The sequence below is a fragment of the Scardinius erythrophthalmus genome (genome assembly GCF_964197995.2).
Source record: "Scardinius erythrophthalmus genome assembly, chromosome: 7".
Classification (NCBI taxonomy): Eukaryota; Metazoa; Chordata; class Actinopteri; order Cypriniformes; family Leuciscidae; genus Scardinius; species Scardinius erythrophthalmus.
In genome coordinates this window covers 13,271,589-13,297,637 of record NC_138227.1, presented here as the reverse complement: position 1 = coordinate 13,297,637, position 26,049 = coordinate 13,271,589, and the positions used below count along the sequence as shown (strand labels likewise).

Here is a 26,049-nt window from a genome sequence, read left to right as displayed (position 1 = left end):
ACAATGACCACAACATGTAACTCATTCACCAACCCCCTGAACCAATTCTGCTAAACTACAAGCACAATTCCTGCTTTACACTCAGATTGCAGTTCTAAAACACACTTTTTTCAAAACACTACACACAATTCTCTGCTTTTGGCACAATTTTCATGCAGAAAATCTCTTGTTTTCACAAGGAACACACTGCCATTCAAAAATGCACACTGACTCATCACATGGGCAAACACCCGTCACACAGTTTTACAATCAGCAATCAGAGCTTTAGCATAAAAGGGCAACAGGTCAGCTCTTCAATGGGGCAATGGATGCCAACATTGGATTTTTTTTTTTTTTACTGTAACTGTATACAGTAAATTCTTCTGTTGTTTTGTATGTAGACCACTGTATGTGCAGCTTTGTGTTGGTTGGGATGTATACTGTGTATATTGTTTTTGTGGGAAAAATAAAATATATTTGTTACCGTGTATTTGTGTGTTCTGAGTATAAAAACAATATTCTCAAATATTTTACAACACACTTATATATGTACTGTCTGTAGTAAGTGTAACACTGAACAAAAAAAAGGCCTAAGTCATTATGATGAATGGAGAAGAAGTGTTTTCCATTCATCATAGTGTTTTACATTGAGCACATCAGTGTTCAACTGGTTCTTATAAATGTCTATTCATATGGTTTGTGTGTGTCATTTGAAAACAAAATACCATTTTGAGAAGAAATAACATTGTTTTGAATGTAAAGTTTCATTTTGCAGGAGAATTGAGGGGTTTTGCCCATTGTGTGTGTGTTTTTTGATTTGTGTGTAGAGTTCTGAGAATATGAGGCATGCTTTCAGAAAATGTGTGTAAACAATCGAGAAAAACTGTAAAAAACTAAACACATATCTTTAGGACTGAGAATGGTAAAAAGACAATGCATTCAGCTATCTTATAATAGCTTTAGTGTGTAGTGAGAGACGGCCTTTTAGAGGAAACAGTTCCCAATGAGAATAACTGATAAATAATGCAAGAGATGCAAATAAGACCATACCAGAGATTGTACTATGGAAAATAAATGCAGGTTGTGCAAGTACAGGAAGATATTCACAGCTGTTGTCGGTGTGAAACGGATGCTGCAATCATTGTTTTTTTCCTATTGTGACTTATATCCAAGTGAAACCGCTTCTTGAACAAGAAAACAATTTAGCCAGTAAACATGTCATCAAAGAAGAGAAGAGAAGAGAAGAGAAGAGAAGAGAAGAGAAGAGAAGAGAAGAGAAGAGAAGAGAGGAGAAAGAAGAGAAGAGAAGAGAAAGAAGAGAGGAGAAAGAAGAGAAGAGAAGAGAAGAGAAGAGAAGAGAAGAGAAGAGAAGAGAAGAGAAGAGAAGAGAAGAGAAGAGAAGAGAAGAGAAGAGAAGAGAAGAGAAGAGAAGAGAAGAGAAGAGAAGAGAAGAGAAGAGAAGAGAAGAGAAGAGAAGCTGCATGAGGGAGGGGAACTTATTTTATTTAAAGTTTACAAGGAGGCTAATTAGAAAAAATAATGGTGTGCACAGATAAATCATCAGGGTGATTTTAATATAAGCTACACTGTAAAAAATGATTATGATTTTAACGGTCAAAGACTGTAAAAATGTTACAGTGAAAAACTGTTAGGCTAATTGGTTAAGAGAAAGTTTCCTTACTATATACGGTAAACAACTGTGATAGATCTAACGGTACATTTAATGCAATTTTACTGTAAAATACCGTTAAATTTACAGTTTTTGGAAGTGAAAAAGAAAAAGTCATTGTATAATTTACAGTGAAAAAACAAATCCCTGCGTGACACTTCACATTTGATGTATTTTTGTTGAAATAACTATGTTTCGTCATAGTTTTCTTAGTTTTTTCTAATCAGTTATGTACATTAGGGTTTTATGTTACATTTAATGTTGTTAAAATAAAAAAAAATAAAAAAATACAAAAAACCAACATGATGGTGTTTAGTGTTTGTATGAATGAGACTGTGCAGCTTCTATATATTAATATTAATTTTGTTATGAAAGAGCTGCTTGTGATGATCTTTAATTCATCATGTGACTGTTGAAAGATTATGTGTATTTTCAGTTACCTTAAGTCAGATGCATTTACATGGTTACTGTGCATTAGATTTACTCAACTCTGTCTGTGTCTGCAAAGGTGTGTGCCAAATGGCCCATACAGATGAAACTGATTGGTGTGAATGAATAAAAAGAACCAGCATTGCTCAGAGTGGATTAGCAAGTTAGATCGATCTCCTGTAGGAGGTCCTAACAGTTTTCCTTTGTTTGTAGACCTTTTGTCTTCATGTATACAGTTCTGTCTTAGACACAGAACTTTGGGTTAAGATTGTTGAAGGGCGACATGCTAACATCGCTGCTGAAGGACTGCTACACTACAAACCTTCAATAAATTCTTCAGAATACTGGTAAATACTTCAATAGGCTAGTAAATTAACATTATATCAGATACTTAAATACGGTATATTACTGTAAATTTAAGTAAAGTCTGTAAAATCTAAAATTTTGCTACCATATTTTGTATGGTAAATTTCTGGCAACCACAGCTGCTGGTATTTTACCGTAAATGTAACAGATTTTTTTTTTACAGTGTACAGTAAAACAGCACACATTTTGTACAAAACTTTTAGATTAGACTGTTATTGACTACAGTTAACCTATTACAGTACAAATCCTACTTTAATGTTTTTTTTTTGTTTGTCCTGTAACAGTCATAAATGAGAACCTGCTAAGTGAAGTACAAAATCATGGCCTTTATCAACGTTGATTTTTTTTTTTTTTTTTTACATTTCGCCTGAATTTTTTAATGTTTTCATAAATATTTGCTGACAAAACTTAGTGACATAAACTTTATAAAAGAGTTATGATTTAAAAAAAGTTCCTTCTTGCAGGACATAATGTATCTTAAAAGACACATGGTTTCAGGGGTGGTAAGCGATAATGCCATAATTTTATTAAAATAGATAGGCTAACATGAACGGTGCATTTATGTAACGTTAAACAACATTTTAAAAATAATCTTCGATTTATTTAGTGTGGATGTGTTTAAGTTTTAAAAGTTTCAGGAACATTTAATAATATTCTATTGGAGAATCACACACATACTCTGCAGTTTTCTGATAATATGTTATTAATTCCTCCAGAAAGTCAAATGAAAGTCACTTAGCTCCGCTAGTTGCGCTTCACTCAATCAAAATCAGCGACAGCGTCGTTTGTAACTGCACTTCTCACACTGGCCAGTATACGGCGTTATCCTCCACCGGATCATTGGTCACTGAGACATTCGGATACGCCCTGACCAAATTCTATTGGCCCAAGACGTGTATGTCAAAACTGATACTATGGTTACCATGTTAAACGTGTTTGATTTCCACTCGTGATTGGTTGTCAGCAGCAAAACCAACCCCTTTTTGATATCTGCAAATTTGGTTGGCCATATCAGTTGTCAATCACCAGAGTCTTTCCGTGTCCGGTAGTGGTTGCAAAACAGACAGAGGTGTGCGCAGTAGAAAGGACACTTCTCACAGTCGCTGAGAAGGATACCAATCTCTCAACACGAGTGAGTATTATTGTTGTTAGAAAACTACACCTCTGTACTTATTTATTAAATGCTCCATGATCGGATACATTTTTAATACTGAAATATTCAATAGTATTATTAATGCCCATCTCAATGAATTTGGACATGGGATAAATGCACTGTAATGTGCCTTAACTTTACATTACATCAAGCCTAATCGCACATTTGCAAATGCTAAATTGTAAATGCATGCGTTTCACAATGACAAGCAAAGTGAAATTATATGATATAACATAATATTATATGATTCGAATAAAATATTAATTACATAATATTATAATATTACAAAATATTAACATTACATAACAACTTAAACTAAATGTAAATGAGAAATGTTGCCAAAGCAACTAACTGAAATAAGATTAAGTTGAAGCACTAAATAACTAACTGGAAATAGATCAAATCTAAAATAATAAAAAAATAAAAAAATAATTAAAATGACAAAGACACATCAAAATTGAAAACTGAAAACTCATTAATAAACTATAATAGTATATAAATAAATAATACTAAAAGAACTGCCTGCTCTGAACTTTTCAGTAATGATATGATGTTTGAAGGTTCGTCTGCACCTGTGATTTTCAGTGATGTTGGCAGAAGTGCTGCAGGTGTTGAGGGGGGCCAGCAAGGTGGGTGCTGCCTTCGCCAACATTCAGGGCGAACAACTCCGACTGATGGCCTGTAACTCGACCTTTGGTGCAGGGGTCAAAGCTGCAACGGAGGCGGTCGAGGGTGTGATGGGCACTGTAATGGGAGGAAGCGTGGTTAGTGAACTCATAAAGATTTATCTCTCTGCCCATTTATAGATATGAATGAACATAGTAAGATAAATTCTTTTTAAATGGACATTTTCAGACTCCCAAGACTGATGAGTTTCCTGACATTGAGAAGTGGGAGGAGATGGACCCGGATGAAGCAGCAAAGTGGGCAGTCGGCTCTGAAATGCCCCCAGACATTTCCAGCAAAGATGGAAGGGGTGAAACGTCAGAGACGCCTTTTGCTGCACCTACTGGCGGAACTGGTTGGCCTGGTCAAAACACTCGATTTCTGCACATATCAATGTCTCGTCACCACACTAGGTTTGTCCACGATTCTGTGGTGGCCAGGTTAAGCCCTGAAGACATTAAAAAGGCGCGGGAGGCAAAGCAGAATATTTCCAAGCCTGTACGGCAAAAGGTGAGGTTTTAAATGTTAACGTTATGTTGAAAACTTGTCTTGTGATTTACAATTAATATATATTGAAAATGTATTTTTGTTAGCTAAAACTAAAACCATTAGCTTGTTAAACTATTAAAACATTTAAAACAATTGAAATTAAGCTAAAATAAAACATAAATATTAGACGAAAAAACGAAAATTGGAAATGTATTCGCATCTAAGTTGAAGCACTTAAATAAAAAAATAAATTCATAATTATTAATAAAAATTTAATTAATTACAACTGAAATAAAAATGAATTAAACTTAAATAGGAATATAAAAAACTAACAAAAATTACAAAATCATAAAATTAAAATGAAAGCTCCTCTGATGGCATTTTGGAATGTATTTGTCATTGAAGTATATTGTTTAGTATGAAAAGTGTCTATTTACAGTTTTCTTTTTCAGCATGTGCTGCTCATTTGTAGACTTTATTGAGCGGTATGATTTTGATGCTTTGCAGCTTAGCGAGCGAGCCAGAGAGCGGAAGGTACCTGCCACGCGGATCAGTCGCCTTGCCAATTTTGGGGGTCAGTGATTTTCAGTTTTATTATTTGCACTGCAGACTGTATAATACACACACAAAAAACCTCTATTTGCTGTATTACTTTCAATTTCCATTGTTATAAAATTGTTATAATTTATATATATATATATATATATTCAGTTTTTTTATTCAGTTGTGAAAGTGAAAGGTTTCCCCAAGTGGATTTCGCAACGGGGCAACGGGGTAATTGGTTGTGTAGATTTGCCGTGTTGACCAACAGAAAGCTACTTGGCTTCTTACATCGCTACACTATTGATAATTGTGGTCACACCTTAAAAATGCATTAATTGGACTATTCATAATAATCCTGCTGCTTTCTTTTGCAGGATTAGTGGTTGGTTTAGGCATTGGAGCCATTGCTGAGGTTGCAAAACAGTCTTTTGGTGGAAAACGCTCAGGTAGTGTGTGGTACCCCTTGCCTTGTTTCTAAAACTGTTATTGGGCATATTAGTCCAATTTCTTCTGGTGTCTTTCACTTTCAGAGATGGGGGCTCTTTTAGACTCTCCCCTCCTGTCAGAGGCCAATGCAGAGAGAATAGTGAACACACTGTGTAAGGTTAGAGGAGCGGCCCTCAAGATTGGACAGATGCTAAGCATTCAGGGTATGTAATTTAATTTTATTGTGAATACTTTGGGACCAAATGCTTTCAGTTGTTCATATACATGATGACACTAAATATTCCTGTTTCAAGAGCCCCATTTTAGAGCTTGAAACTCTTCCAGATGTTTTCTGTCCTTTGTTGCTTTTCACTAAATATTATTTAAAGCATTCCAAAGGCACAAAAAGAATTAGATACTTTTGTGGTGTTAGGAAATTTTCCGCTGTGATGTTTTACATTTTTTATGTCCTCAATAGATAATAGTTTCATTAGCCCACAACTGCAGAAAATATTTGAGAGGGTTCGACAGAGTGCAGACTTCATGCCAGCCTGGCAAATGCATGTAAGTTACAGTGGTTACTACTTCATTGATGCAGTGTTATGAAAACATTCTTCTGTTTTTTGGGGCGGTTTTTTGATGATGATGATGATGATGATGATGATGATCTTATAAAATATTAACCACACAACATTAAAAACTGCCTTGATGTCTTGAAATAATTGGGTTAATGAGCACCATGCTGGAAAGACTCTTTACTAACAAGCTGTTTTAATATTCATCAAAAATACTGTTAAGACACTACCTTGAAATAAAGATAGAAATGTCCAATTATTCATATGCTACTATTATATTATTTATTCACATTTTAATTTTTTTTTATTATATAATTTTAGTTTGTTTTAGCAATTTTGCTTTTGTATTTATTTATTTATTTATTTAGCTTTAATTCATTTTTTATTTCACTTTCTATTTGAGTAATTTTAGTACATTAATTTAAACTTATTTGTTTCAGTCAGTTGCCAATGTAACATTTCTAAATGTGTAAAAGTTTCTCATCTTTATTTTAGATTTATTTCAATGAACAAAAACAATTTGTAATAGTTTTAGTTTTAGTTAACCATAACAATGCTGTTTCGTAGATGGCAGTGCACTTTATACAGCTGGTTCACATTTATGAGTTGAACGCACATGAATGCCATCACATAGTGGATTTTTATTAAGCCTCGAGCTGTATGAGTTTGGGGTTTGTCAGTGAAAAAACGTGGTGGTTTACCACAATATTTATAGGTATTTAGCAGTGACATTGCCAGGCTTTTTTATGTACTACAAAATAAGCTAATTCCCTGCACAAAATATGATAACATTGTAATATAGCAATGATAAAGTATACAGTGGCTTCATAAATTAAAACCATTAAAAAGCAAAACACATCTGATGCACATTCTTTGTTCTTCATTTTCTAGAAGTAGAGTTTAAAAACCTTGCTGTATTTTTGTGTAGGTAATTAAGAGAAGGTGCAACGCCATCTTGCTTTGACAAAAGTGACTTTGTGAATACGAACTTCCCAGGAGGACAAAAACGCATTATATGACACTGATGGCAGTTGTTAGTGTTGCTTCTAACCCTTAATAGTTTCTACTAACTGACGTTTTTCAGATGTTGTTATGTTCACTTTGTGATATCTCACCAACTATGTTGAAACCCCATGTGCAGAAAGTGCTTGAGGAAGACTTAGGGTCTGGATGGAGGGAGAAACTCTCATCATTCGAGGAAAAACCCTTTGCTGCTGCCTCCATTGGTCAAGTGCATCATGGAGTTTTGCTTGATGGCAGGGAAATTGCAATGAAGATACAGGTATTAGACAGAATTCAGCAGTCTAATGTTTTGCAAGATATATTAATGTTTTGTGTAAACAAACTTTTCTTTATTTCTCATAAGTACCCTGGTGTCGCTGAGAGCATTCATAGTGACATCAACAATCTTATGTCTGTTCTGAAGATGAGTGTTGTGCTGCCTGATGGTGAGCACTGCCAATTGTTTTCCTTTTTATATTAAGTTCAAAAATTGGGTACATTGAGTCATACACATTGTGTGGGATGTCAGTAGCTGTTGATTTATTTGAACAGGTCTGTTTGCTGACAGTAGTCTCGAGGTTCTTCAGAGGGAGTTGGCATGGGAGTGTGACTACAAGAGAGAGGCAGAGTGTGCAAAGCGATTCAGGTATATAATAAATGTTCAGTTATAATAAATATCTGGATTGTGTACCGTTTGAATGAACCACAACAACACTACCGTTCAAAAGTTTGGGGTCGGTAATGTTTTTGACTATTATTACACATTATTGACTATTTTTCTTGACTCTCACAGGAATTTGCTTGAAGGAGATCCAGTATTCGTGGTCCCTGAGGTCTTTGATGAGCTGTCGGGTCGTCGTGTGCTCACCATGGAACTGGTTAATGGAGTTCCACTGGACAGCTGTGTTGATTTGAATCAGGAGACTAGAAATGAGGTGAGTTTTAAACAGAGAACAGACATTTGCAATAAGCTTTTGTTTGATTTATTTATTCATTTGCTTACATTTTTTTTTTTTTTTACTAAATCTTTTAATCAAAGATATACCCTTTGCATATTACCTAAGAGTTGTGTGAATAATCTACAATAGTATTTCTCCTGATTTGGCAATTTGAGACTGTTTATCTAATGATATCTTATTTTATTTCACTGTGAAAATGAACTTTCAGAAAATAATTCTTGCTCACCTTTATTCGGTAGATAAGTTTTAACATCCTGCAGTTGTGTTTGAGAGAGCTGTTTGAGTTCCGCTTCATGCAGACAGACCCCAATTGGTCCAACTTCTTCTACAATAGTGAACAGAACAAGGTGAGCAACCACTAAGGTACTGATGACAAGATGTATTTGCTCATCTATAGTTTCACATTAACCCATTTAATCATCTTACACACACACACACACACACACACACATTCTGTATTACTCAAAACTATTAATGTGTGCATGTGTTCTTCAGTCCAATCAGCTCTAAAGGTCTTGATCACTTTTTAGAAATCACGTCAAGATCGCATTTAATCTATAGACCCTCTCTTTCAAAAGTTTGGGGTCAGTACAATGTTTTTTTTTTTTTTAAGTAATGAATACTTTAATGCTCAAGTTTGCATTAAATTGATCAAAAGTGACAGTAAAGACGATTATAATTCTTTCTATTATCAAGGTTTGCTCAGCATGACTGTTTTCAACATTGAGAATAATAATAAGTGTTTCTTGGTCAGAAAATGATTTCTGAAGGATCATGTGACACTGAAGACTGGAGTAATGATGCTGAAAATTCAGCTTTGCCATCACAGGGATATATTACATTTTAAAATACTGCTATTAAATTATAATAATGTTATATTAAAATGATATTAATAGAAAACAGTTATTTAAAAATGTGATCATATTTCAAAATCGTATATACACTCACCTAAAGGATATAGGAACACTTGTTCAATTTCTCATTAATGCAATTATCTAATCAACCAATCACATGGCAGTTGCTTCAATGCATTTAGGGGTGTGGTCCTGGTCAAGACAATCTCCTGAACTCCAAACTGAATGTCAGAATGGGAAAGAAAGGTGATTTAAGCAATTTTGAGCGTGGCATGGTTGTTGGTGCCAGACGGGCCGGTCTGAGTATTTCACAATCTGCTCAGTTACTGGGATTTTCACGCACAACCATTTCTAAGGTTTACAAAGAATGGTGTGAAAAGGGAAAAACATCCAGTATGCGGCAGTCCTGTGGGCGAAAATGCCTTGTTGATGCTAGAGGTCAGAGGAGAATGGGCCGACTGATTCAAGCTGATAGAAGAGCAACTTTGACTGAAATAACCACTCGTTACAACCGAGGTATGCAGCAAAGCATTTGTGAAGCCACAACACGCACAACCTTGACGCCTCAGAGCATCTTTGGGATGTGGTGGAACGGGAGCTTCGTGCCCTGGATGTGCATCCCACAAATCTCCATCAACTGCAAGATGCTATCCTATCAATACGGGCCAACATTTCTAAAGAATGCTTTCAGCACCTTGTTGAATCAATGCCACGTAGAATTAAGGCAGTTCTGAAGGCAAAAGGGGGTCAAACACAGTATTAGTATGGTGTTCCTAATAATCCTTTAGGTGAGTGTATTGTAATATTGTATATTTTAACTTCCATATTTCTTTCATAATTTCTTAATTGCATGTCTGTTTGTGTTCAGGGTGCTGTTAGACCTTTCCACTTCTCCCCATTGAAACAGTATGTACAACTTTGATTTGTTCATTTGTTCTTCATCATAACAGATATTTCTGTTGGACTTTGGAGCCTGCCGAGATTACCCAGAGTCATTCACAGATGATTACATTGAGGTACAGATTTTGGGAATATTTTTACACAACACCTTAGCGGGTAGGGCTGGAATGGGATGTGAAGGGGCTTTGCTTAAGAAGTGAGCTTGAGATTTTTGTTATTAATAGGAATCTCTATTTTTGTCATCATAGACACATTCAGTAACCTAATAAATATGTGAATTATTATAAAATTCACAATATAACTTAAAAACAGTGTAAGATGATGCAACAATATTGGTAAATGTTAAAAAGAACATCATTACTGCCATTGCTCCCTTTTATGTATCTTTCTTAAAGTGTGTATGATTGTCATTCAAGGTGGTTCATGCAGCGTCAATCGGAGACAGGGCAACTGTTTTGCAGAAATCTAAAGACCTGAAGTTCCTTACCGGTTTCGAAGCCAAGGTTTGTGGCTGTATATGGTTGGTTTATAAAACTCATGCCCAATAGTTTTACTGTCTTGGATATTTTCTATCCACTTTTTCCTTTACTTCCCCCTAGATTTAAAGATTTAAAGGGGTCATATAATGTCATTTTTGTACAAGCTAATATGATTCTTTAGGGTCTAAATTAAAAGTTTGTAATATACTTTAATTAAAAATTCTCATTAGTATTGTAAGAAAACACAAATTTTACCTGGTCAAAAACAGCTCTGTTTTCAGCACGCCGTTTGAGTGCATGTGTCTTTAAATGATAATGAGCTCTGCTCACCCCGCCCCTCTGTTCTGTGCGTACACCGTTTGTAACACAATTTAACACAATAACCATAACGCGTTGTTTGTTATAAACATGGGATTATGAATTATATTGAGAACGTCATACATAGAAAACATGCCATAATGTACCCCGAGTGTAAAAATATCCGCATTCATCGTGAAGCGTGCAGCAAGCGATTTGCACAGATTAATATAAAGATTAATATAAAGGTTAATAAAATGTTACACTCACTCACTTCTTCTGGAGGTGCAGCAGGAACACGAATAGTTGGTACCGATCCTTTTTTCAGGAGCAGCTTCTTAGCAAAACCAGCTTTATACTGACCCTCGTTTGTAAAGCAGTCTAGTGAAATGATTCGCGCAAACATAAAAGCGCGGGGAATTCCCTTTGAAAACAAACTCAGCCACTGCGTCTTCAGCTGTACGGATTTAGGAACATCAAAATGACTGCTGTGTTCGTTATTACCATAACACCCAAGAACACCACAATCGCTTAGACGCCATTCTACTCAGTGCTCCAGCTATCAGCAATGAACGCGCCAGTTGGCGCGGGCTATGATTGACAGCTCGCTCACGAGGGCGCGAGGGCGGGTCTGTGTTGAAACGTTGCTGTCAATCAACCATCGTGGGCGGGGCGTCGATTTTGTGACGTAACAAAATCGAACAGCTTGATTCAGGAGAGGGGGAAACATATAAGAAGATTAAAAAAAAACACTGGATGGATTTTTATCATTTTATGATGGTTGTGTACAGGCACTGCCAATACACATTTAAGTACAATCAACTTGTAAAAGTGCATGTACCATTATATGACCCCTTTAAGTGTCTATTGTTTCTAGACTGTCCTCTTTAAAAAAATGGTCTTATTCTCTTCAGGCTTTCGAGGATGCACACGTGGAGGCAGTGATGATCCTTGGTGAAGCGTTTGCTTCTTCGGAAGTGTTTGACTTTGGCACTCAGAGTACCACACAGCGCATCCAGAGCCTGATCCCTGTCATGCTTCGACACCGTCTCACTCCTCCTCCAGAGGAGACTTACTCTCTGCACCGCAAAATGGCTGGCTCATTCCTCATCTGTTCCAAGCTAAAGGCCCACATTTCCTGCCGAAATATGTTCCTTGATATTTACAATGCCTACAAACTTCAACGACAGGAAAGATGCATGCAGGTTTAGGTTTTGAGGGTTATATGTGACCATTTAATCACTCAAGAACTTCAAGATCATCAAGAACTTCAAGATCATCATGACACACAGATGTTTATTTATATGTAAACATAGAAAGTTCAATTGTGTCATTATGTTTTTTTCCCTTTTATTTTCTTTGATTGAAAAAAAAACAAAAACTGAATGCAAAGGTAGATATTCTTAGAATTAGTTGACAAGGTCTTGTTATTATCATTGCCAAGCTTTTAAAGTTATGACACTGTAAGCAATGAATATAACGATTTTACTCCAGTGGAGTGAATTACAAATCAGAATTCTTGTGAATGATATAAATCTAACAATAGAATTTGACCGCACGGTTTGATTTGCAACATCATGTTTCAAATTATACCAAGTAAGAAAAGTCAATGTGTGTATTTCTCTTCTCATCATTAAAAGTATGTGACATAACTGGTGTAGCAGATAGTAAATATTAGTGAATAATGGTTTAGTAAATATTACACTGTCTTTGTGATAGTTTTAAGACCACTGAATTAAGACCACTAACATACAGTATATTGTGAAAACGGAGGTAAATACTATGACACATAAATATGATAATTGTTTATTACTTTAAAGATGAACAAATTATAAATCTGAGGTCACACCCAGATATTCGGCATATTTTCTTATTATTTATTTATTTATCAATTTATTTATTAAATCACTAAATATGATCCATGTTTTCCACATGTTCCATGGTAGTACCAATAGTATTCCTTGGAAATCCTTGGAATAAATGAAGAGTTCAGATGCAAAAGCCATCTGAAATTTTCTTCTAGAATGATCATTTTTATCAAGCTTGTACATTTAAGTTAAATAATTTCACTCAAATGGCAATGCAAAATACCTATTAATTGTCATTTAAGTGACAATAATATACAATATACTAATATACATATATATATAATATAATTTAATATATATATATACATATATATATATATATATATATGCATATAATATGACTTAAATATACAAGCTTTATAAAAATTTCAGGTGGCACTTAGAGGCTTTTGCATCTGAACTCTTCAAATGTAAATACAATGGTACATGAATATGGTAATATTATTATTAATAATATTATTATTATCAATTCTCATTATATATATATATATATATATAAAGTATTGTTTTAATATTTTTATTTATTTATTTTTCAACAAATAATTATTTTGTTGTTAGTTCTAAAATTATAAAGTCAGTATCTATGAACAATCGCTCAGTAAAAAAAAAAAAAAAAAAAAAAAAAAAACTGAAAATACAGACACGGTAACGTTCAGAAAAGTGTGGTTTGGCCTCTAGATGACGGTGTTTTATGCCTGCCGTCTGGATACTTGTATGGTCCCATTCAGACTCTTGAACATCAGCGGGAAGAGAAAATTTGCATAAACGCCCGTGTGCGCCAATGGGCTCGTCGATTGGGCGGGGCTAGCGGGTGGAGCCGCGGGAGGAGCGCAGTCTATGCGCCAGTGACTGCTGCTCACTGAATAACAAACGCAGAGATTATCAAAAATCCGTCCATTTCTCACGACCGTGTTTAAAATTTACGACCATTCGAAGCGCCTCAGGCCACGTGCATCTAATAGAGCGTCGGTTTCGCGAGGAATTCTGATGTAGAATAATCTTAAATAATTTTTTCCCCCATATTTCCTCTGGATTACACAAAAGGCGGCACGGACACTCATTGTAGTATCCTTCTATTCGGTAAGTCCCAATGGCAATCTGTGCTCTCATTTAACATGCATTATTTATAGTTTTAGGATATCATATAATACAGCTGAAGTGGTTTGGGATTGCATGTCTGCTCATATCTGCTTCATCAGCTCCATCTATGATAAAACATGAAGATATAAATAATGGAGTTATTCCCTTAGAGTTTTAAGGTATGATGGGGTTAAAAAAACAACATCAAGACTTCCTTTTCTGGATACACAAGAATGTAAGTGCGACTGAGTCCAGATGTTTCTGAACACACAGCATCATAAAACACAACCTAGCCTATATGATAGATGATAATAGCATGATCCAGTGTAAAATTATGTAACATTTAAGGTGTCTCTATTGAGAGTGATATTATGCCTTTATTAGAAACGCATAGCCATCCTCATCAATAATTAGATGACTGTTTTTGATCAATAATGGTTAGGCCTTACACTGTGAGGAGTTTGTCAGAGCCCTCAATGAAATATGAGTACAGGACTGCAGTGTATAGATGCTTTATATAGACTATCATTATCAGCAACATAATAATCAGCATAGAATAATTAAATGCACAAATAATATTAATTGTCTTTATATAATGTTCTTAGTTGATGTAGTCATCATACTTGAATGGATCGGCAAGCCTATGCTGGCAAATCAAAATTATGTATACTAAAGTATTTAAAAGTAGTTTTTCTGTTGAACACAAAAAAGGAAATATTTAGAAAAATGTTACAGCTGGTCTTGCCTATGCGATCTAAGTCAATAAGGTCCAAAACCACATTGGAGTCTTCTGGCTTTAATGGATGAAAAAACAAACAAACATATTTTAGAATATCTTAAGAGAAGAATGACATAGAATGATTACTGAATTTTCATTTTGGTGAAATATCCCTTTAAATCTTTTAAGTCTGGTGTGGTTAGCCCACATTACATTATATCATAAGACGTCAGTGTTACATCAATTTTACATAATTTTTATCATCAATTTTACATAATTTTTATCATCCATTTAACTTGCTACAGTAATTTCTGGCATTTCTTCTCATGTGTTCAGAAGTTCAGCTCGATTCTTTTTATCAATGATCCCAGTTTGATTTGACTTAAATTAAGGTAGTATTTAATGGTTGTTGGAGCTTTTTACATTATCTGACCTTTACATATACTTTATATATTCTAATATAGTCAACTTATATCTAAATCAATTTATTTCGTCAAATGAAATACTAATTCAGTCTTTAAATACACCTGAATTTTTGGTTGTATTGCGCTGCTAATCCAGGATCACTTGAGAATTAAAGGCAGGTGTGTTTGATTAGGGTTGGAGATGAACTGTGCAGGACAGTCGATCGGCAGGAGCAGGATTGGGCACCCCTGCTATAAACTATATATTATCACACCCTTAAACTAAATTAAAACATAAATAAAAACAATAAGTCTTCAAAGAGGAAGGATTAACACATAAGGGGAAGATCTTATGGGAAAGGGAAGACTATTCCAGAGCCTATAGAGCAGCCACAGAAAATGCCCAGTCACCTTTAGTTTTAAGATGTGAACGAGGGACTGAGAGGAGAAATTGATTTGATTGAACATTTGAACTGAAATAGTTAACAGAAACAGTAAATGTTGTTTTGGGGCTCTGTAATGTGGCTTAACGGATATGTGCAATACAACTTAAATACATTTTTATATATTCAATAAATCATTTTAATTTTTGGGCAAAATGAAAACTTTAATTTTGGTTTCGGTGTTTCAGTAAAAAAATAATTTCGGTTCATCACTATACTTAACATAAAGTTGTTGATTATAAACAGTTTTATAAAGTTTTTTTGTGGGACCTGAAGTAACATCTCAAAATCAAAGGTAGAGACTCAGAGAGTTGATCACATTTCAGAGTAGGTTTCATGTTGACCTTAACCACTATGGCACCTTCATCACTATTCATTTGTGGAGAATTGAGTAATTGTTCTTCTTTATACTGTTTTCTAAATGATTAGTAAATGACGATGGGAATCTCTATCAGTGGTTACAGACTGGGTTACAGACTTGCGTGAAGGAAGGAGATGAAACTGAACACCGTAAGATTAGAGCAGCTTGTTTCAGCCATAAACAGAACCACTGCGGATGCTTTACAAGAGCTCATGCTCTGTGTTCTCATAGTCTTGTACTCTTGTAAAGCATCCGCAGCAGTCTCTGTGCTTACGTAAGAGAAAGCGAGTGAGAGAGCGAGAGCAACAGGGATAGAGAAACAGGAGATGGATAAAAGTAGTGGCGTTTCTCTGTTTGTGACTGAGAGAGCTCCCCTGTGTGGCACAACTTCAAAGTCAGGGACACCGCAATTACAAAATGAAATGAAATTCCACACTGATTGCAGTGATGAGGCACTCTTAAAATATGAAGTAGCATCTCCTGTCTGATGCCTTTGTTATTTTTAGCATCCACATCCGAATGCCAGAAACAGCAGGGAACTGCTTGATTTTTTTGCAGATGCATTGCTGTTAGCCTTTAATTCTATCCACAACACCCAGAAGATAAAAGCAAAGCAAATTTCACACCCTACAGTACAGATTTATGCTGTGCTGTGTTTCATAATGTAAGTCTTAGACAATCAAATTTGTATCTGAATAAAAAAATAATAATAATAATGATTTATATTATGCCATTTCATTCCATTAAGGTGCAATTTTTGCACCATTTATGGCACCAAATGGAACTTCAAAAAGAATGTTTCCATAACGTACTTAAAAAACCAGGGACATAGCATCCATTACTAGCCTAGAAATCTAGACGCACCCTAGCGGCAACAAAATGTATTTCGCAGCCAGGTACGTCTAGCAACTCTCAATAAACCTTCTCGCTGCAAAAACCCAGATTGGGTCAGGCCAATCACGTTGTGTATAGAGTAGGCGGGGGCGGGCTTAACATACACGACAGAGTTGCGACGGTTACCTGGCTGCTGCTACTTGAAAACAAAGAATGGCGGCTGCTGATGGAGAACAACGGTCTTTCGAATCGGCTTTGGCCGCGACTCTGGAGGACTTGGAGTTAAGTTTTTCTTTGAGAAAAGAGCAAAGAACGGCACTTAAGTCATTCTTAAAAAAAGGAAGATGTGTTCGTCGTTTTGCCAGCAAGATATGGCAAAAGTTGAATCTATCATGTAGGGAAAACGCTCTGGTTGGTTGAAGCGCTGTCCTATTGCGTGCAGAGGGAATTTGAAAGACAGCCGTTTATCCCGCCCCTCGGATTGAGCCGTGACTATGGTGAGTTTCCAGACCTAACATCTTGATGTAGGTCTGGCTTGCCAGGCTAATCCATTACAACTTTTTTTAGAAATGTGTCAAAAGAAAATGCCCGGTCACCTTTAGTTTTAAGATGTGAACGAGGGATTCACATCTTAAAATTTGATTGAACATTGGAGTTTTTGGAAGATTATCAGTTTTGTTTTGCTTAGCAACATAAGACAAATTACAAATAATTACACAGAAATGACAAATAATGCATTGAATTCAATTAAATTTAGTAGAGGGGGCCTTTAGTAGAAAGTTTTAGTTTTTATTTACCACTAAGATAACCAGTTAGCACTGCTTAACGAATAAGTTATCTTGCTAAATGTTTAAAGGAGTGTTTAATTTGACCATCTCTTATTTTGGGGAGTAAATAAATATATTTTAGAAACATATGTTTTTTTAAACAAAGTTCAGAAGGAACACGTTCAGATGATCTCAATCAGCATGGGAGTGTGAACTTGTGTTGAAACATATTTTTCATGATTTATTTATTTAGTGGAAATAGATTCTTATAGATGTCTATGTGCGTTGAACTGGAATAGTGCTTTAGTATCGAAAAATACACACGGCAGCTATAATATACCAAGATCACAGCAAAAGACATGGTCATGCACCTTGATTGCCAAGATACTTCCACAAATACTCGTCTGAAAGGTTAGAAGTATCACATGGCTGTGACTGGGGTATAGGAGGCGTGGTTTGTGCCGCTCCAGCCCTGTGTAATTACTGTGACTCATGCCTAATGCTAACATAGACAAATGATGGAGGGTGTGGCTTTTCCATCTTTGCCTATCCTGACATTCCCCTGTTTCCAATCCTCTCCTTTCCAAACATCTGCCAGAAGTCTTCAGCTGTTGAACAGATGTTGCAGATCCTCTCATCTGTAACCGAGGATCCCGCTGGAATGAGGTGGAGGAGGAAGAGTTGGAGGAAACAAACAAATGCTTTTACATTTTACTGTGTATTTTAGGCCAAATATGAAAAGAAAAATGAGAATGGTGGTCCATGGAACAGGGATGCTTACTGTAATGCTGAGTGTTTGACGTATTACACATTATCAATGGCATCAAAATCAATGGCATCAGAGACCTAGCCTGACTATGTCAGACTTCGTACTTCCGCTCAATTTCATTTCGCTTCTGTACTCAGTCTGAGACAGCGTAATAGCTTTCCGTTTTCCTCCGGCCTGAAAACAGCCGGCCAATCAACGAACAGAGGGCGGGGTTGAGAGCCGTGACGTAGACGCTGATTGTACCGTGGATGCGTAGATTTACTTCACATAATCTGCAAAAGTCATTCACAGACATGGTCACTCCGGTATTTCACTCGATGGTTTTGTTTTCGCATCATACATGTGTTTACAGTGGAAGTTAGATGCGGCTGAGCATGCGCACAACACACGCCATAACCAAACGTTATGTGATTGGCTTACGGGTAACCAATGATTTTAAACTTCAGACAAGCGAAGTAGCAGAGTTTGGTATTACCAGGCTATCAGAGACCCTCCCTTTGATGAAATCTGACTCAAGTGGTCATGGTGTACAGTAGTAAATGGAGATCTGTCTCGTCTGACCACGTGATCTGTTCATACGAGACGGATGTTGAGGTCAAGTAGTATTTGTTGTCGCTTTTTTCTTTTTGACTGATTTTATTATCCTTTCATGTGTCACCTATACCATTTCCACAAATAGTTGACTTAAAGTGGAAGGAAGGAATTTATGGAAAGTTAGATTCTATGTAAACACAGAACATGTAAACTTCTCGGGGAAGAATTTTGTAGTCAGAGTCAGACAGTGCGACTGTATAGCTGTGAAGACCTGAATGTCCCAAAATTCTATAGAACATCTACATTACAAAATAAAAAAAAGAGAAAAATGCTATTATGCAATTGAAACATGGCACAATCAGAGAAGGTTGGATTCCATCATTTCTTCCATGGTTTGCTAAGTCTCATCTGTCTATTACGTTTTCTGTTTAGCCTCCTGCCCTCGATCAATACGTCTTGTGCGGAGCCCATATCATCTATTATTGCAGCATTTGCTCAATATGGTGTAGTGGTTTCACTCACTTTCACTTTTTCTTCAGTTTGAGTGAGGCTAGAAAATGAACGTATTCAACTCCACAAAGAATTTTCTGAACAAGATGTGCAGTGAACTTATTGAAATATGTTTTCTCATTTTTCTGTAGTGTATAAAGAGTTTTTTTATGAGTAAAACTTGTGTTCAGTATTGTGAAAAGAAGCTGAATTGTTGGGGTGCTGTGACAAAGTGCATGTCCAGACCTTTTTTTCACCATTTAGTTAGTTTTTTTTTTTACTAGCTTTTCTGATTAAAATTGTGAATGCAATTAAAATCTATTATTTATTTTATAAAATAATTTAAAAAAATTATTACAGCCCTTGCTGTGTGGGGCTGCACAATTTTTATTTTTACTACTACTAGTAAATATTATTGTAATATTTCACTGTAAAATAGACTATAGTATATAATAATAATAATAGCTTTTGCTGTTTTATATCAATTTAATCATTTAGCCCTAATATCCATCACTCCATCTTGAGTTTGACAACAGATATGACAATAGATCTGATTACTTGACTTTGCTTTCTGGGTTGCCAGGCCATACCTGGCCATAAACCACAGCTAATATTAGCCTGCTAGCTAGAAAAGCAAGAAGCACATTTCACAAGCTCTTTTTCAAAAACAATAGGCCTATATGCATTATGAAGTCTAGTGTTTTAGCTGTTTTCTTTTCAGCAGGGTATTCAGAATTTACAAACTGATTTGCTTTGCATGCTGCACAACGAAACACACCACACCCATGCATTGGAAAAGACAGATGATAGAAAACTGAGCCAGTTCTTCACTGATGATAATGGCAAGTCTAGCCAAGATGAGTGGGAATAATTGAAGTTGGAAAGAATATTTGAAACATGTTGTTAACTTAACTTGTTAACAACAAAACTTTGTTTGTCCCTAAGAGTTTATGATGTTGACCTTTACCAGATCTTTCATATGTTTTTGTGTTTGTTCTAAATTGGATTTTTCGCTTTCGTTAGCCTGTATGCTAGCAGTTTACTTTGTTTCTGTGTAGATGCCATGGGTGAGGGCGAATGAAACATTTTACTATTATGTAGTCGTAACTTTATTATTTTTTTTATTGGTGTGTCTGTATGTGTTTGTGCCAAGCGTGCCGCACAAGTCCTGAAAAGTGAAGCCAAAGTGTCTCGAACGCCCCCAGGTGGTTTGTCAAAGTATAGGTCATAAACCCCGCCCTCTCCATGTAATTTAATGGCACGTGAGACAAACTAAACAATTAAATTACACTTTAAAAATTTTTTTTCCAAAGATGGTATTTGTCATTTTATGTAGTTTTTATCACGCTGATGTAAGTGCAAATGTTCGTTTTTTTAAAATAAATTTGGTTTTAGATAGTTATTTGATGCTATAAAAATTGACGTGATTGACCGTTGTGATTGACAGCTGAGCAAAGTAGTCACTGAGGCACCAACTGACTTTTTTGGGGAGGAGATTGGTGCTTTCATTTTAATTTCTACATTTCGATAACTGTTTATTTCACACGACATGAGTTGTTCTGCAGTAAAATGTACTAAACGACTCTGTGGGAGTGTGGGCGGAGCCTTGATACTCCACTCCATGCTCACTACTACGCAGACTCGGGTCCCGAATCAGCGCAAGATGTCAGCGCCATATTGGGACATTGGCGGCTTCACTTTTCTACAATGGAAGAGAGTGGAGGTGTGACATTCCGTATATTTTTTTACAGTCCATGGTTTATGCATATATTTTTAATATAGTTCTGGAATCTAACCTTATCTGTTGAGGTTTATTAATTTATTAAGACTTTTTTTTATGTTTTAAAGTACTCTACTGCAAAAGTACTTGAAATTCCAATCCCTATAGTAGCCTATCTATTTTTGGTTGTCCTCGCAAATTATTTTAAAATCATCATATATAAATTTTAATATAAATGATATATAAATGAACCATTGGAAGTTTTCAGTGATTCAAATTTTCTTTTTGATGGAATATAAGAAATCTTTACTTGATGCGTTTTGTGAGTTTTGAGCTTCCTTTTTAGGAACAAGTGAAGATTCTTGAGTAACATTCAGTTAACAGTTTCAAAGAAAAATAGACAGACCTCAAATTCAGAGTCTAAAATATTGGCTAAATATTCTTAATAGGGTCTTTATTCAGTTTGTTCATATCATAGGTGTACCTCAAGCTCAAGTCCTCATTAGCAATCTACAGTGCAGACTTCACTTGCAAATATATCCACTGTGAAACGGCGCCTGCAGGCTGTCATTGCAGAAGTCTGGAAACATGATGTAGTGTAATAAGAGCTCTACTGGAACTCTTTTTGAAAAAAATAGTGAATATTCCTGTCTATGGTTCTCCGCCGTTTTACAGGACCGCAGTGTCTTCCTGCTCTGTGGATTGGCACTTTAGCTTCCATTATATGATTCTTATAGACCATAAGAGGACCTCTGCAGACTTTAAATGGTTAAATGAGATGTGTCTATCAATAGAGCAAAGCCTTTGCGAGCAGTGAACATAACATAGAGGTTTACGAGCAGGCTGGATAGATGCTGGGATCAATAGTTTCACTTTGTAAATGTTTTAACAGCTTTTAATGCTAAAATAAAAGAATCATTTAGGTAATACAGTGACATGCATTATGGATTTAAGGCAGATGGTCTCAGAAGGGGGGCAATGCATAGCATATGACACTTTTACACAGCAAATGTGTTCTCTCTGATAGTAGTGTTTTGTGAATTCTTTGTTTTATTTTAGAATTCAGATTGTGTCAGTGTCTGTCTGACTAGTGGAGATTTCTCCACTAGTGATACCAATAGAGATTTCTTTGGATTTATTGGTAATGATTGATAGTATACAATATACACTGATGAGCCAAAACATTATGACCAGTCACAGGTAAAGCGATTACGTGAATATTGTTGATCATCACCTAACTAGGCCACATATGGGTCGATAAGATGGTAAGAAAAGACCAGTTCTTGTAATCAACATGTTGGATGCACGAGAAATGGGCAAGAATAAAGATCTGAGCGACTTTGACAAGGGCCAAATTGATATGGCAAGGCGACTGAGTCAGAGTATCTCTGAAACAGCAAGGCTTGTGGGTTGCTCCTGGTCAGTAGTGGTGAGAATCTACCTACAGTGATCCCAGGAAAGACAAACCACAAACCAGCGACAGGGTGTTGGGCGCCCAAGGCTCATCGATGCACGAGGGGAACGGAGGCTATCTCGTCTCATCCGAGAAAAAGAAGATCTACTCTGGCACAAGTCTCACAAAATTTTTATGACGGTTATGGGAGAAATGCATCACAACACACATTGTATTGCACTCTCTGTATGGGGCTACTCTGTATCAGAGTGCATGATGACCCCAGTCCGCCATTGAAAGCTCCAACAACGGGCACGTGAGCGTTGCAGCTGGACCCTAGTGAAGTGGAAGAAGGTTGTCTGGTCCGACAAGTCCCGTTTTCTTTTACATCACTTGGACATGTTTGCCGTTTACCTGGGGAAGTGATGGCACCAGAATGCACTGTGGGGCGACGACAAGCGTGGAGGAGTGTGATGCACTGGGCAATGTTCTGCGGAGCAACCCTGGGTCCTGCCAATCTTGTGGACGTACCTTTGACACATGCCAGCTACCTAAACATTGTTGCAGACCAAGTACAGCACTTCATGACAATGGTGTTCCCTGGTGGAAGTGGACCTTTCAGCAGGATAATGCAAACTGCACACATTGTACAGGAATGGCTTGAGGAACAAGAAGAAGACTTTAAGGTGTTGCTCTGGCCTCCAAATTCCCCAGATCTCAATCCAATTTAGCATCTGTGGGATGTGCTTGACCAACAAAATCAATCCACTCTGGCTTCATCTCCTATCCTACAGGACTTGAATGATCTGCTGCTAATGTCTTGGTGCCAAATACGGATACCAGAGGACACATTCAGGGGTCTTGCAGAGTCCATGTCTCGGCAGGTCGACACTGTATAACAGTATATGTTTTGGCTCATCTGTGTTTATTGATACCAATCATATTGATGGATATTTAAAAGCCAATATTGGATATTGAATTGTTCTTTGCTCTATTTTTACGTTTAGATTACCTTTGCCGTCATTTAACACTGACGTAAAGTTGATCTTTAAAAACACTAAAAATAATTTAAGTCTTAAATGTATTTTTTTTGTTGCAAAGTTTAGGAAGAATATCAATTTGTCATCCCTATATTCACTAAAACATTATTTTAATGTTTTTGAAAGAAGTCTCTTATGCTCACCAAGGCTGCATTTATTTGATCACTTTGATCAAAACTAAAAATTCTATTTTAATATTTCAAAATGTAATTTATTCCTGCGATGGCGAAGCTGAATTTTAGCCATTACTCCAGTCTCCAGTGTCACATGATCCTTTAAAGAACAGTAAATTTACATATTGCTCAAAAAAGTGTACCATCCATTTGACAAGGCTGTTTTGAAATACTAGCCAGACTGACCACCTTTGTTATTCAGGCAGTCGGACACTTTTGGCAATGCAGATAATCTCAAAATGATCTCTATTGGTTTGTCACTATCTACCTCTGCTTTAGAGTCTGAATGCTTTGGGGTCCAGAGCCATTTAATGTGAGGCACTGGATCCATTTGTAAACCATTTTGAAAGCACTTAATCATCCCACAGTGAGAAGCTGCAGATCACTTAGAAGTGAGCCATGTAAGGGTCCTAAGATTTGGACACCCTCCCCCAAACTCACTGAAACCCCCTAACTCCTCCCTCATACAGCTGGCTGTGTTTGGTCAGGGAGCGGAGCGGGACGGGGGGAGGGGGTCAGTGGAAGCACAGCTGGTCTGACCATCCTGCAACCAGCTGCCGTAACAAAGGACCCCTGTCAGGCTTCTAGAAAGGTGGCCCGTCTACCCATCTTTTTTTTCCTTGTCCCATTTCTCTTCTGCCACTCTCCCTCCCCCACTCCGACTCCATTGTATCCCTGTAGATCTGTCCCAGCTGTTAGGATCTTTTTATGTTCCTTTCTTTGGTGTGACCTCCCTTCCACTGAATTAACCCCGCTTCCATATGCATTCACGACTCGTACGCATACACGCTTTTGCAAAACTGTGAGCACAACTTCTAAGGGTTTGACAGAATGTTGATGCTGAACCTTTTTTGAAAGAAGTCTCTAATCCTCACCAAGGCTGCATTTATTTGATAAAAAAATACGGTAAAAACAGTAATATTGTGAAATATTATCACAATTTAAAAGAACTATTTTCTATTTGAATACTTTAAAATGTAATTTATTCCTGTGATGACAAAGCTGAATTTACAGCATCATTACTCCAGTCTTCAGTGTCACATATATGGATTTGCTTCTAAAGAAACATTTCTTATCACTATTAGTGTTGAAAACAGTTGGGCTGCACAATTTAATAACAGCATTTATTTGAAATATAAATATTTTGGAGTGTATATAAATATCTTTACTGTCACTGTTGATAAATTTAATGCGATATTAAATGCACACTGAATTTAACAGAACAGTGATTTGCATAGTATAAAAAAAATCGCTTTTTTTAAGGCTGACAGAACGGGGTCTGACAGAATGCTGATGCTGAAGCTTTTTGGCCAGATACCTTGAGGGTGGGCCTTGTGTCGGCTTGATGCCACCCAGTACCAGTCCCATTCCCTTTTGTTCCAAGTTGCGCGTGCCTAGCAATTCACAGCAATTGTGTTGGTGGCGGGGAGGCCGGGCTGTGTCTCTTTGTAGTCCAGCCATTGTTCCTGGCACACGCTAGTGTTTGACAGACGCACGTGCTGACAAAGGCCGCACAGCATACCTCTGCAAATTATTTGCTGGGGCCCGCTGAAAGATGAGACGCGGTGACCATCTGTGATCTGTGCTTTTAAGCTCTGTATGCACACCCGTCCAGCCTCTTCAAATCCTAGCCATTGTTAAGCCACACCTTTTATATCTTCAGTTTTCTTTTCTTTTTTTGGTTTGTCTCTTAGGTAAAGTTTTCAAAAACCTAGATCTAGAAGAGTCCAGACTGAATTTGTTGGATCTCATATTGAAGATCTCACATGTACTAAAATCTCACATTTGTCTCTTGAAATATTGAACTTCTGACACTGAAATTCTGGCCAATAAGCTCATAATGTCATGCTATGCCTGATAACTGTTAAATTGATCATCGTGACTAGTGATTTTTGAAGATTAACTTTAAGGGTGTGTTCACACTTGGCATGTTTGGTTCGATTAAAACGAACCCTGGTGTGATTGCTCTGTTAGTGCGGTTCATTTGAATAAGTGTGAATGCTGTCATCCAAACACTGGTGCGCACCAAACAAGTGGACCGAGAGCGCTGAAAAGATGGGTCTCGTTTTGCTTCCAAACGGACTCTGGTGCGGTTCGAATGAAACATGAACGCAACACAAACATAAAACACGAAAACTAACCATAAACGGGATATGATGTCACAAGATGCGACCCTAAGAAGGACAGAATGCTCAAGCATACTTGTTTTTTCTCGTCATAGACGCGATGTTGAACATCACAGTTCTGTTCAGACATCAGAACCACGTCTCCTCGAAGCAGATCTTCATTTGTGTGTGTGACGGAGGGATTCCAGCTGCTGTTTTGACTCCTTTACACATTATATAAGCTATTCACGAGTTCTCAGCTGGTCAAAATACCATTATAGGCTACGCACATAAGACGAGCACAGAAATCCCAGCACACAGCCTTGTTTTGGATGTTTGGTAAGTTACGGCATGAAATATACATAATAAAAGCCGACCAATCAGGTTGTGAAGTGTGAACATATCCCTATGCCTTTAGGTTCGGTGTTAAAATGCCAATGTGAATGCTAAACGAACCAGGACTACATTTTTCTTGTTTTTTTTTGTTCCGAACCAAGCGAACCGAACTACAAGTGTGAACACACCCAAAGTGAGTGTTTGATTATGGCAATCTAAGGTAATCTAA

At 36.7% G+C, this 26,049-nt stretch overlaps 2 protein-coding genes across 3 annotated transcripts in view; both read left to right on the top strand.

The window, feature by feature from the left end:
- Positions 1-3,460: 3,460 nt before the first annotated feature.
- coq8b (coenzyme Q8B) lies at positions 3,461-12,777 on the top strand. 2 transcript variants are annotated; one of them, XM_081370791.1, is made up of 15 exons: positions 3,461-3,575; positions 4,182-4,360; positions 4,452-4,772; positions 5,259-5,325; positions 5,669-5,740; positions 5,825-5,944; positions 6,199-6,284; positions 7,437-7,577; positions 7,662-7,743; positions 7,850-7,943; positions 8,091-8,232; positions 8,496-8,603; positions 10,061-10,126; positions 10,427-10,513; positions 11,701-12,777. In XM_081370791.1, coding segments are annotated over exons 1-15 (1,863 nt in total). In that variant the 5' UTR covers positions 3,461-3,574; the 3' UTR covers positions 11,998-12,777. The 2 variants fall into 2 exon arrangements, with proteins under 2 accessions (XP_081226917.1, XP_081226918.1); XM_081370792.1 differs by having other exon boundaries at positions 3,505-3,575; positions 4,157-4,360; positions 11,701-12,637.
- A 760-nt stretch (positions 12,778-13,537) lies between these two features.
- Positions 13,538-26,049, top strand: part of numbl (NUMB like endocytic adaptor protein) — a 45,642-nt gene continuing 33,130 nt past the window's right edge. Inside the window, exon 1 of the mRNA XM_081370246.1 lies at positions 13,538-13,734. The gene's annotated coding sequence lies outside the window, so the exon portion shown is untranslated. The remainder of the gene's footprint in view (positions 13,735-26,049) is intronic.